This window comes from Aspergillus sydowii (assembly GCF_001890705.1).
Source record: "Aspergillus sydowii CBS 593.65 unplaced genomic scaffold ASPSYscaffold_4, whole genome shotgun sequence".
In the NCBI taxonomy this organism is placed as follows: Eukaryota; Fungi; Ascomycota; class Eurotiomycetes; order Eurotiales; family Aspergillaceae; genus Aspergillus; species Aspergillus sydowii.
Genome location: NW_024467862.1, coordinates 704,003 through 716,104, shown reverse-complemented (window position 1 = coordinate 716,104; position 12,102 = coordinate 704,003). Strand labels below are relative to the sequence as shown.

Sequence of the window (12,102 nt, the reverse complement as noted above, 5' to 3'; positions counted from 1 at the left end):
GAACAAGCGCGGGAGACCTGGGTTCGACTCCCAGTCGGGGAGATTTTTTTAATTTAAAAACCGATCAAAGAGTATTCTCTACCTTAACTGATTCAGTTGGGGTAGGAACAGAGGCAGAGGTTTTTTTTTGTGGTAACGTAATCAGTTAACTGTTATTGTTCTAGGGTTGTAGTTTTGTAAAACACTACTCATTGTCAAGGGTGTAATTCAAGTCATTGCTCTATTAATAAGGAATCTATTTCGAAGGCTCTCTCTCGTTCAAGAAGTAGTAGATAGTACACTGTATCTATATATATTCCTGTGCACATGTTTCGAACAAACTACTTAACCAACCATTCCACGGCCTCCGCATATTTTCGTGGAGCACCCGTCACCAAACATACAAAGCTCCGATGGATACGATCAAATATAACTCGTAGGGATGGAGTAAGACTAACTAACCATTATACATCCTCTACATCCTTTATCACCCTCGCAGCGTCTCTCGCCCCACCCACCCCCACATTCAACAATAGTTGGAAATCTTCTTTAATCTCTTAATCCATGAAAGCAATAGCACCGAGAAATATAAACATTGGAGAACCACGGATTCGCGGCCAAATTGGCACTCTCCACATGAACTCTAGCCATACTCCCCTGTACCGTCGAGATCTGTGTTAGAGTGCACAACACAAGGAATAAATATAAACATCTCCTTACATCTAAGCATCCATTCCCGCATTGAGTGCCTGGTCACAGCGCAGCTCCAAATGCAGTATTTGAGCCATGGACCCGCCCATCAGGGCACCAGATGAAGTTTCTTCAGAGAGGTGATAAGAGCCCTGGGTATCGCAGTCAGTCAGTACCCCAACGTAACGAGGACCACGTCCTTCGAGCCAAGTGATATCCCACACTTACGATTTTGTGGACTGCGGCCTCCTCGTCGCCGCGTCGCCCACGTTGCCCACTATCCACCCGCGGCCGTAGATGGAGTGTCACATCACTGATATTGCTGGCCTTCCACCATATTTTAAGCGTCGCGAGGTGTATATCTCAACTTCAACGCCGGTCTGTTTGTGTACCTTGATGCTTTCAGTTGCTACAAATGTGTCAGGCAATAGTAACAGCAAAGTGGGTAGAGCAGTTTATTTTTGGAAAGACGTTCTCCTAAGCTGAAACAACAACAACCCTACGCAGGCGAGTAGTTATCGGATCACGGCGTGAGAGTCGCCGCACGTAGGGGCTTCAAAAATGTCTCGTTGGACAGGTAATGACCCAGGAAATGAGACCATTGTCATGATTGTATATAATGAATTGGCGCTGGCACCAATATTTATTTATTTTTTTATTTTTTATTTTTTTTCGAAAGTATAAAACAAAGTTATGTATAACTATTTGTATAGATTCCCCCAACAGAACTGCAGTACAAGTCATAATAAATTTTTCCCCATTATGAAGGCACCCAAGCCAGCAAGGAATTGATCCAACCGGCTTCTCTGACGGCTACGGAGGGGTAAAAAAAATAAAAAAGAGTCTCCCCGACTGGGAGTTGAACCCAGGTCTCCCGCGCTTGTTCTCATTGGGAGTGACAAGCGGAAATCATAACCGTTAGACCATCGAGGAAGTGGATGACGAAAATTTACCTATATCGAGTTCTGTTTTGGTGGCGGATAGAGTGGGTCCTTGCTGTAAGCTTTATGGTTAGGGCTAACTATACATTTATGCTTGCCATCCCTAGAAGGAGGCTCAGCGGAAAGCAGAAGAAAGGGAAGTCGGCGTTGAGATTTTGGCCAAATTTCGGTTTTCTACACAGGACGCCCATGCCGTAGAATTGCACAGTAATTTGTTAGCTACGGACGAGATGGAAATAGCAGAGAAAACATGATCTGACAAAGTTTGACCCGAGGAAAATTGATTCATATAATTGTTTGACGAGCCATTGCCCCAGAGTAAAGAGAAAGAAAAATTAGCACTTGATAGGAAAACGGATCGTCTTCTACCTAACCCCCGGGTTTCCCGAAGTGATCATCTACTATCTTTCATATGTTCATTTGCCGTATGCATTCCTAGCAACTTCAACATAAGTACCATCACTAGACAAAGAGGGTGAATGCCGATGACCATTTCAAGCTCCTACACTCTACATGCTCATGGGACTAATTTACAAAATGGATGTGTGCCCAAATTGTCGGAGAGGCCCTATGATGCAAGTTTCGAAATAAATGCCGTTATGGAAAGACTATTTTTCATTCTTTGCAAGCCCGGCGCATGAAAGGCTCGCGTATATCGACGTGATTGAAAGGCTCAAACAAGCCGTTCAGAAAGTCCATGCACCAACAGAGAGCCAAATACTGGAGCAATCTCTTCTGCAATCAAGCATATTTCAAACGTCGGGATGAGCCTGATTTTGCAAGCCGAAAAGGTCTTCGAGGGTGATGACCTCGCCGCTCTGACGGATATTGGTCGAGCTCATACGCTTTATATTCGGTTGTGGATTTTCACTCCAGCTCCACCTCTCTTGTTTGTGCGGCTAATTCTTACGAAAGGATCGATTCCGCGAGGGTTGACAAAGAAGATTTCGGTTCTGCATTACTGTTTCCGAGACCACATGGAGTCCATCAAGGGTCGTCGCGACTACGTTCAAAAACCCCAGCTTCGTATTTTCGAAAGGTCGCTAAACAGCCTAGTCAGTGACTTTTAAAGAAATTTACCCCTTAGTTCACCATATTTCAGAGACATGAGGTCCCACACCTCATTTTTATTATACTTGGCACCGATGAGAGTTTGGGCCATCAGCTGGTGGCAGATGTTACACAAGGCACTTATACACTACACAATACTATTCCATATATAGCAGACATTAATAAATGTTTCAGGATAACATACCCTAATTATAAGAACAAACTTTAACATAGGTGTTCATTGAAATGGGATATAAGTAGGGTTTACCAAACCATGTGACCTCTCCACCTAATGCAGCCAAAACATGCCCTCACTGAAGTGGTTAGCATTGTCAGTTCAAACCAATCAAATCCTCGATGGTCTAACGGTTATGATTTCCGCTTGTCAATCCTTAATAGAGGAACAAGCGCGGGAGACCTGGGTTCGACTCCCAGTCGGGGAGTGCTCTTTTTTGTTCTGTTCTTTGCTAGCTTTTTGCTAGAACTAGGCTTCATGCGGGATCGTGCGAAAGATAGAGCGACTCCTAAATACACGTTGTACGCAAGCTGCCAACCGAATATGGATGGAACCAAGCCTTGTTTTTGTCAGCGGAGTAAATGACCTTAACAAGGTTCTCTAACTCGGTAATTGCGATTCGAGGCAGAGGACTTGGCTTAGACAGGTCGGTGGCAGACTCACGCGGGGTCGGCTCTAACCTCGCGCCAGCCGGCATTGCTGCTGTTCCTAAGGCCGGCCTTTTCCAGCACCGTTCTTGTTAAGGAGCGCGGGGATAAATAAGGCTTGCAGAGTATGGAGTTACCTCTTCGACGGCAAATGGTCGAATCACGTGGTGGGACTTCTAATTGCTAAGCTAGCATCGCTGGTAGATCTATTAGAAACAAGTAGCTAAAGAAACGCCAAGATACTAATCGATTTCCTCGATGGTCTAACGGTTATGATTTCCGCTTGTCAATCCTTGCTAGGAACAAGCGCGGGAGACCTGGGTTCGACTCCCAGTCGGGGAGAGGCATTTAAATCTTTTTTGCTTCTGGATCTGAGATAGATAGATGAAGAGTTTTTTTTGGGGGCTGTGGGAAGGGTGGAGTTGGCTGCTGGCTATTGCGTACCTAGAACGTATGGACTACAGGAACACATAAACTACTTTGGTGTTGTGGCGTTATGATGTGCTAGTGGTACACAGAGATGAAAACGTAAAAAAAAGTTGGCTGCATTCAATCGATATATCTTCGTAACCGGGAAATTTAAGAAGACTTTTCCTCTATCCCCTTCTATACTATTCCAACCCGGACCCAATTCAACCCAAACCCAATGCGTACAGAAATTACCCATACTTATTATAAGTCAAGTACATCACATTTACTCCATCTCAATAGTACCCGGAGGTTTGCTCGTATAATCGTAACACACACGGCACACACCAGAGACCTCGTTGACGATGCGCGTCGACACCTTGGACAGGAATTCGTATGAGAAGGGGTACGGCGTGGCGGTCATGAAGTCCTTTGTGGAAATTGCGCGGAGCAGGATAATGTTGGCGTAGACGCGCTTGTCGCCCATGACACCGACGGCGCGCGATGGGTCGAGAGCGGCATACGCCTGGCCAATCTCGTCGTAGATGCCGGCCTCGCGGATCATGGAGACGAAGATGTGGTCGGCCTTGCGGGCCATTTCGACCTTTTCTTTGGTGACTTCACCGAGGACGCGGATGGCGATGCCGGGACCTGGTTGGTTCGTTAGTTTAGCAGGGCACGGGGGAAGTAATTATCTCTGGCTTCCTTACCAGGGAAGGGGTGGCGGCCGACGAGTTCTGCGGAGATTCCGAGTTGTCGTCCGAGCTCACGGACTTCGTCTTTGAAGAGTTCGCGGAGGGGCTCGATGAGCTTGAGGCCATGGCCACGCATCAGGCGCTCAGCGATACCACCGACGTTGTGGTGGGTCTTGATGGTTTGGGAGGGTCCCTTGAAGGAAATACTTTCGATCACATCTTGAACAAATTAGCAGCGGCGTAGAATATTGCGCTTTCCAGAACTTACCGGGATAGAGGGTACCCTGAAGGAACCATTCAACCTTTCCAGAGCTCTTGGCCTCAATCTTCCTCGCCTCGTCCTCGAAAACGTCAATGAACTTTCCTCCAATGAACTTGCGCTTCTTCTCGGGGTCGTCAACACCCTTGAGACCAGCAAGGAACTCATCGCCAGCATTGACGACAGTCAAGTTGATACCGAGCTGCGCCTGAAGAACTTCCTGGACCTTCTCGCACTCATTCAACCGCATGCAGCCATTATCCACAAGGACGGCGTGGAATCGATCTCCGATGGCTTCCGTCATCAGCTTAGCGGCAACAGTCGAGTCGACACCACCACTGACAGCACCCAGCACCTGGCCATCAGGGCCAACCAAGGAACGAATTCGTGCGATTTCCTGACCGATGAATTCCGCCATTGTCCACTTCTGCTCGGCACCGCAAATGCCCACAGCGAAGTTCTTCAGAAGCTGTCCACCTTGGGGTGTGTCTAAATATGGTCAACAGCTGTACAGAAACCCCCGTCGAAAAAAATGAAACTCACGAGTAACTTCGGGATGGAACTGAATTCCATAGACCGGATCCGACTTGTGCGCAATAGCCGCGAATTCCGAATTCCCCGTGGTGCCGATAGTGTGGAAGCCCTCAGGCAGGTTACGGAGCTTGTCACCGTGAGACATCCAAACGGTCATATCACCCTCAATGTCCTCAAACAGTTTATCAACGTGACCACCAAACTTAGTAGCCTTCAGGTCGGCATGACCGTATTCCCTAGCAGTGCCTGCAACGACATTGTCCGCGTGCAAGCGGTGGGCGAGCTCCTGGAGTCCGTAGCAGATACCGAGAATGGGGACGCCGAGATCGAAGAAAGCAGGGTCGGCGTGGGGTGCGCCATCCTCGTAGACGGAGTATGGGCCGCCGGAGAGAATGATACCCTTGGGCTTCCATCCCAGATCGGCGAGCTTCTGGGTGCAGGGGAGCATCTCGGAGTAGACGTTGATTTCGCGCAGACGGCGGGTGATGAGGTGGGTGCTGGTGAGGGTGGACATTAGTCTAAGTTCCCTCTAGTTCTTAGGATGGCTCTTCGAAAAGACATACTATTGGGACCCGAAGTCCAACACGAGAATCGTGTCGAACGAGTTGTGAGGGATTGTGTCTGCCATGGTGGGGTTGAGAGATGGCCCAATTCGAGGAAATTTCAGGTGTCGGTTGGTCAATGGTGGACCGGAGTCTGTGGATATATGGAAGGGTATATGGTGAACAGACTGGACCGTTTCCTGAAAGCAAGAACGGTTCGGGGAAAACAAGTCCAGAGGGTCGACTGATAAGAAGACGGCAGAGGAAGAAAAAAAAGATGACTCCTCTATTCTGCCATTAGGATCCAAAATTATTGGCGGGGTTATTCACCGCTCACATGATGCTATGAGGGGCTGTCGATCTTATCAGATAAGATCGTATTTCACTATTCCTGAAATGGAATATATTGCTTATGGACACTGTGTATTTGTATCATTCATTACTGTTCTACTGCTGGTAAAGATACTCAGTGGCAAGGAAAGCATAAAGACGACAAAAAAGAAAACAAAATAAAATAAAAAACATCATGCGCGAACATAGAAAGCGCTAGCCATAAAACACTTCCTCTTTAGGAGCTAACTTCAGCAACGCATTGCCAGGGACAAACTCGATCTCAAGACCTGCAGCTTTTCTCATCAACAAGTCCACTATTTTCCGGGGCCCACTGTCTTCGGCAAGCTGTACTGTAGACTTTTCTTCTCTGATTTTCACATTCAGGCTGGTCTCGTACTGCAGCAAAAGGGCAATTATTCGACTGTCGTTGCATTGGGCTGCATAATGTAAAAGAGTCATTCCGTGCTCATCAATTGCATCCAAGTCTGCACCCCAGTAAGGAATGGCGATTAAAGCCTTTTCTTGACACCGAAGGTATTTGGCTGTGGCGACATAATGGAGAAATCCGCTTCCCGTGTACATGAAGATGAGATGACCGCCGCACTCCAGAAGCTCTTGAAGGGTAGCACACATTGAAAGGACTGATTTTGACTCCGTAGCTTTGTAACAAAGCAGGCAAGCCATGATTATCTCCTCCAGGACATTATCACCTTTGCGGGGGTTTAATTCGACCGGCTGGGGTTTATTGACGACTGTTCCTAGTCGGATTATCTCTGATACCCAATCCACATCACCCTTACTGGCTGCCAGACAAGAAATGGTGTTCCTGTGTTCATCGATGATAGGCAAGGTAGAAAGATCTGGGACCATCAAGCGGGGGTAATCGAGGCGCTGACACCTAGCTGCCAGGGTGAGCGGTGTTCGCCCGCCCGTTTCTTTGCATGTAGTATCAGCTCTGTATTGAAGTTGAAGCTGCACTATATCAATTTTGTTTCCATTGTCCGGCAATCTAATGGCATAATGAAGGACCATCCAATTTGGCGGACGCTGTATCGTCGTACTGGCTTCGCGAAACAGGACATCTCGACAGCCCAAGGAAAGCCCTTATAGACAGCGCACATCAACTGTATTGGCCCAAATACAGCATTGCTTTCAAGGTAAATCCTAGCATTGAGAAGTACTGTCATTGCCGGCTCAACCTTTGCCCGGACTGCACTTGCATTCAGTTCTGAACCTAAGGTCGATCGATCTCAAAACATGTGCGTCAAGCGTACACGTTAGGACACTGGGGTTTGAGGCTAAGGAAAGTATCTCCCAAAGATCGGCAGGGTTCCGTTTATTCGGGAGGAAGTCCACAACTCCTGCGTGTGGATTGTCAGCTGCTGCGTGCGGAGCTCCAACTTTATCCTAAACAGTAACCCCATGGTCAAGAAGTAGCTGTGTTATCAGGGCATTTCATTCGTAGCAGCCAGTCTGAGAGACTCCGATAGATCCAGACCTGTAAAATCTCCTGTTTGGCGAATTCCAACAGTAAGTAGGTAACAGATTTGTGGCATCCTTTTGTTGCGTTTTGTATCGCAAATTGCTTATTGAGCTGTTTGAAGTCAAAACTATATTCATCAGTTAACTTTTGTAAAAGATCCAGATGACCCGTTAAAGCTGCGTGGTATAGGATTCACCTTTGGTGTCGGGCGTGGCAGTTCCTAGCTTCCATAGTTCTGGATTCAAACGGTGGTGTAATTGCTTGCATGTTCTGGCTAGGCTGTTGATATGCCGTGGGTAGAGGCTTGACAAATATAGAGGCGTAGATCCTCGGAAAGACCAAGGAAGCCTTTAGAAGTGCTACTGGTGGTAGACATCGTCGCAAATTGTGGACTTCGAAGAAAAGGGTAGTCGGTGTTGCTGGAAGTACTGAGGAGGGCAGGTTTAGGTACTGCAGACTGAGTCTTCTGGCTATATTTTGCAGTGAATGAGACATCTATTTCGATGTCATTTTAACTTATCCATACTTACAATGAGTACCTTACCAACATCCTAAGCGAAGCCACGATTCATCTGTCAAATTGGCTTGCTACTACTATAATGCGATCTTATTGGAAAACGCGCCAGAACATGACTTGGTGCTTGCGTTCCCATGATCCTGTGATATTTGCAGTTTGAAATTCACTTTCTCCAGGTTGCCATCTACAGCGTATAAACTCAGTAAAGTGGGTTAGGATCGGTTGTCTAGGTGGACGATATTTGTTTCTATAGTTGACCTACAATCAGTGCTAAATAACTGCTGCAGGGCGTCGGGTTCGAGCGTGTGAATATCCAATTCAAATAACTTTTCATCGACGACAGACTAAGAAATTGATTTCCGTCTCCGTATATGCTTTGTACTCCTGCTCCATCTGTTCTAGGTATGTCTCGTATTCGCTACAAGCACTAGAGCAGAAAAGGTAAGAATGCAACAGCTGGAGCGAACAAACACCAGTGCAACATCAAGGCCTCTCAGTCTGTTTTCCAAGCTGCCCTCCTCACCCGTACGTCGGAGGAAAAGAAAATTACAACAGATCGTCCTCACTACTCTGCAGTATCTACAATACCATATCTAAATCCATCAAAACTATTTAAGATGGCAACAAAAACACCCCCAAGCACCATAACAACCCACATCCCCTACGACCCCGCCGCCTACGAACGCATCTCGCATCGCCCCAAGAAAGAAATCGAGATCGTTTCTCCCGATCCAGCCTGGGCCACATCCTTCTCCGTCCTCGAAGAGCGCATAAAAAGCGCCTTTGCTCAATCCCAATCCCCATCGAGCCTCCTCTACATCCAGCACGTCGGCAGCACGAGCGTCCCGGGCCTCCCCGCAAAGGCAGTCATCGACCTCGACGTCGTCGTGGCCGACCCAATTGCGGAAGAAACTTATGTGCCCGTGTTGGAAAGCGCAGGGCTACAGTTTGTTCTCCGCGAGCCGCTGTGGCACCAGCATCGGTTTTTTGGGTGCGTGGAGCCGTACGCGAATATCCATGTCTTTGGGCCTGGTAGTCCTGAGGTTGTGAGGCATCGTTTGTTTAGAGATTGGTTGAGGGACCCGAAGAATGAGCGGGATAGGGAGTTGTATGCGAGTGCGAAACGGAAGGCTGCTGGCGAGAGTCGGGAGAGGGGGGAGTCGGTGCAGCAGTATAATGATCGGAAGGAGCCGGTTATTCGGGAGATCTTGAAGAGAATTTACGAGGCGCATGGGTTGTTGGGGGATAGTACGGAGGATTCTTGAGTTCTGGTAAGAGTATCCTCTTCCACCACTGCAAGTTATATGTTTACATCTGTACAAGGCAGTAAACACTAAGATGCAGAAATCTAGACTGCGTAGGATGAATTATTGGCCAAGTTATACTTGCCTAGAGATTATATGATGTCGAGTACGGAGTAGAGCCAAATGTCACAGGGAATCAAAACTGTGAAGGATGATACAATTACTTGTTATCTCATAATTTACAGAGCCCATAAGGAAGGCTATTGAGAGGGGATATTCTAGGGCCACCTTTGCATCCGCGTAATTGATTCTTGGCTGTCCAAGCAAGGAATTAAACATGGCCCAGGGGCTGGAGCAAAGTTTGGAATGCTGTTATGCATCAGGTGGTAGATGCCAAGATACGGCTTATACTTGCCAAAATAATTGGACTCAATCATTGGGCAATCCACGGGGCTCCGGTTGAAATGCAGTGGATCTAGTTCAGCGCAGCAGCTCTTTCGTTTCGCCAACGCAACAACCTAGTAAAAGGTGATGCGGGGATCTGCAGTCTTGGGGAATAACCTAATGAGGACCTCAAGATGAGTTCATGCGCGGCTATGTATGTAAGGTCTCATTCCCGGATCAAGCGTTTCCGATCTTTCCTAGGGTGGAATATGTGAGGGGTACCAACGGTAAGTGAGGAGACATGCTCACTTGGTGGGCGTCAAAATATGTCATCCCCCGCCTGGAAGACACAATCCTCGTCTTATGAAAGATTAATATGGCGTGATGAATTGGGCCACTCCTGACACGGATGGCGTCGGGTTGTCCTGCTGCCTCAAGTTGGGGGATGCGTTGACAAACAAGGGCATTTGCCCAGGCCAATGAGCCGAGAGCACGATGGTGTCTCTGTGGCCGATATTAATTAAAGGGGCTGTGATTCGAGACCAAGGCTAATAGTCCGCCTGTGATTGTTAATAGTTTTTGGGCCGACGCTCCATAGCAAGGAGACCAAGTGGTGAGATGCGCATAACCAAGAGCCTGGGATAGTGATTTTCCTTGGCGCATAGCTGCTGTGTTCACCGGATTGTCTCCAACCATTTCATATACTGCAGGAGTTTTCCACGGAAAATGCATCCAACGCACCCCCCTGTGACGTCGAAATTGGAGGATGGAGGACCTTCGGCGGCCGTCCCGACTCCCGGGTGGGATTCGAGCCGTAGCCGGGGGTTCTGGAAGATCTGGAACCAGTCAGACTGGAAAGCAGTTCCCATGTGCGCTGGAGAAGAGCGACAGGACCGCCGATCATGCACCCCGGGGAAGGTGGACGAGACAAATCCGAAGCTGGAACCTTGCAGAGGAGGACGGCGGACGATGACGAGAAGCGAGACTCGGACCACTCACGTCTCTCCTCTGCAGGGTCACGGGACCCCGCCATGCACAAATGGCGGGCCGGAAAGTAGTAACTGTTAGCTAAGGAATTCGCCTCTGGTTCCTGCCGGTACATGGTCCGTATTGATGCGCGGCGGAATTGAGAGGCGATATGGGGGAAAACTGCGGAGACGAGGCTTTATAAAAGTTGAATATGGCAGACACCATGTTCCTAAGTGTCGCACAACCCCCAGCGAGCATTGGCTCTCGAGCAGCAGCAGGAATTATGTCCCACGAAGCCAAAGTTTCAGTACAGGGTTGTACCGGAGCGTACCGCCAAGGAGGGTGCTCTGACAGCTTTCCAGTCGATGGCAGTCACGGGGGCTGCGGAGGTGGTTTTCCATTATGTCATAGAATGCAGGCGGGCGATCCTCAGCATCAACCAGCGGGCGTGCACTTGACCAGGTCGGTTGTTGTCCAGTGCCATCCATCATCTGACTGAGGAGAGTTGGGGAGATTTGACCGCACCCAGCGAATGAGCGTGGTCGGTCGAGAGAGATCAATTTAGAACAGTACCGGAATAAGCAAAGAATCGCCTTGCCGACCGGGGGCCAAATCACCGTTGCGAATAACGGCGCTAGTCTTGATGCTTGAATAAGGAACTACTACAGATGGTGCTGCGGTGCCATGTCGGACAGGTCGGACAATTAGCATCGAAGTATATGGTATCCACGGCTGTCGAGTCCGGGCGCTGTTGAGTCAGAGAGTAAACAGTAGTAGTGCCACCAGTCTCTACTGTCTTACTGTTCGCCGCATTCCTTCATCCGTGCTCTTTCGTCAGTTTTTCGCCTCCGTAAAGAAACTTTTCATCTCATCCCTGCAGCTGTAACAGCTCGATCTCTAATAAATAATCTGTCGCATCCATTCCACGGCTCTGAGGGTATCTCTGACAGCTACTTTCTGGCACTCGTCTTGTTCAGGCCCACCAGTATTTCACTTACTTCATAGAAACCTCACCACCACAACCTTCGGGGCCAGCCCTCCCACTTGCACTCTCCCGCTCACACTTCACCGTTCGCACACCCTCCTCGCGTCCGCACCCCCCCGCTGCGCCTTCTGCTGCTCGCTGGCCATTTTCGACTCTCCGACCTGCTTTCTCCGTCACTTTGTTTGTCCCTCTTCGGTTACGCGGGTCCATCCCTACCAATAGCGCCGCCCACTCGGAGCGAGATCTTGTTCCAGTGCCCCAATTCTGTGACTAACAGCTTTTGCTTGTCTCCTCACGCGGCGCTGTCTTGGCCACTCTCGTCGCTGCAACCTGCTTCAAAATCTTCGGTGGGAATCTGGGGAAAGAAAAGCTTTTCCAACCCCTGTGCTGAAGGCTCCATTATTCTCAATTTTGCTTTTTTTTTCT

General features: G+C 48.6%; 3 protein-coding genes and 3 non-coding genes across 6 annotated transcripts; 3 read left to right on the top strand and 3 right to left on the bottom strand.

Moving 5' to 3' along the window:
- Window positions 1–1,513: 1,513 nt before the first annotated feature.
- Window positions 1,514–1,602, bottom strand: ASPSYDRAFT_t68. Its single transcript has one exon. It is a non-coding gene; the product is annotated as a tRNA-Asp (tRNA).
- Window positions 1,603–3,011: 1,409 nt separating this feature from the next.
- ASPSYDRAFT_t84 lies at window positions 3,012–3,103 on the top strand. Its single transcript has one exon. It is a non-coding gene; the product is annotated as a tRNA-Asp (tRNA).
- A 472-nt stretch (window positions 3,104–3,575) lies between these two features.
- On the top strand, window positions 3,576–3,665 carry ASPSYDRAFT_t85. Its single transcript has one exon. It is a non-coding gene; the product is annotated as a tRNA-Asp (tRNA).
- A 122-nt stretch (window positions 3,666–3,787) lies between these two features.
- gua1 (GMP synthase (glutamine-hydrolyzing)) lies at window positions 3,788–6,020 on the bottom strand. Its single transcript, XM_040850916.1, has 5 exons — window positions 5,783–6,020; window positions 5,229–5,716; window positions 4,695–5,174; window positions 4,442–4,645; window positions 3,788–4,382 (listed from the first exon to the last, which is right to left on the bottom strand). The coding sequence occupies exons 1-5, from the start codon at window positions 5,845–5,847 to the stop codon at window positions 4,018–4,020; spliced, it is 1,602 nt and encodes a 533-aa protein (XP_040703351.1). The 5' UTR covers window positions 5,848–6,020; the 3' UTR covers window positions 3,788–4,017.
- Window positions 6,021–6,212: 192 nt separating this feature from the next.
- On the bottom strand, window positions 6,213–7,315 carry ASPSYDRAFT_1174435 (uncharacterized protein). The gene has a single exon (XM_040840289.1). It carries the CDS (start codon window positions 7,124–7,126, stop codon window positions 6,308–6,310), a length of 819 nt encoding a protein of 272 aa, XP_040703350.1. The 5' UTR covers window positions 7,127–7,315; the 3' UTR covers window positions 6,213–6,307.
- A 1,396-nt stretch (window positions 7,316–8,711) lies between these two features.
- On the top strand, window positions 8,712–9,359 carry ASPSYDRAFT_150171 (GrpB family protein; the record flags this gene model as incomplete). The annotated part of the gene is made up of 1 exon (XM_040841978.1): window positions 8,712–9,359. The coding sequence occupies one exon, from the start codon at window positions 8,712–8,714 to the stop codon at window positions 9,357–9,359; it is 648 nt and encodes a 215-aa protein (XP_040703349.1).
- Window positions 9,360–12,102: the final 2,743 nt, after the last annotated feature.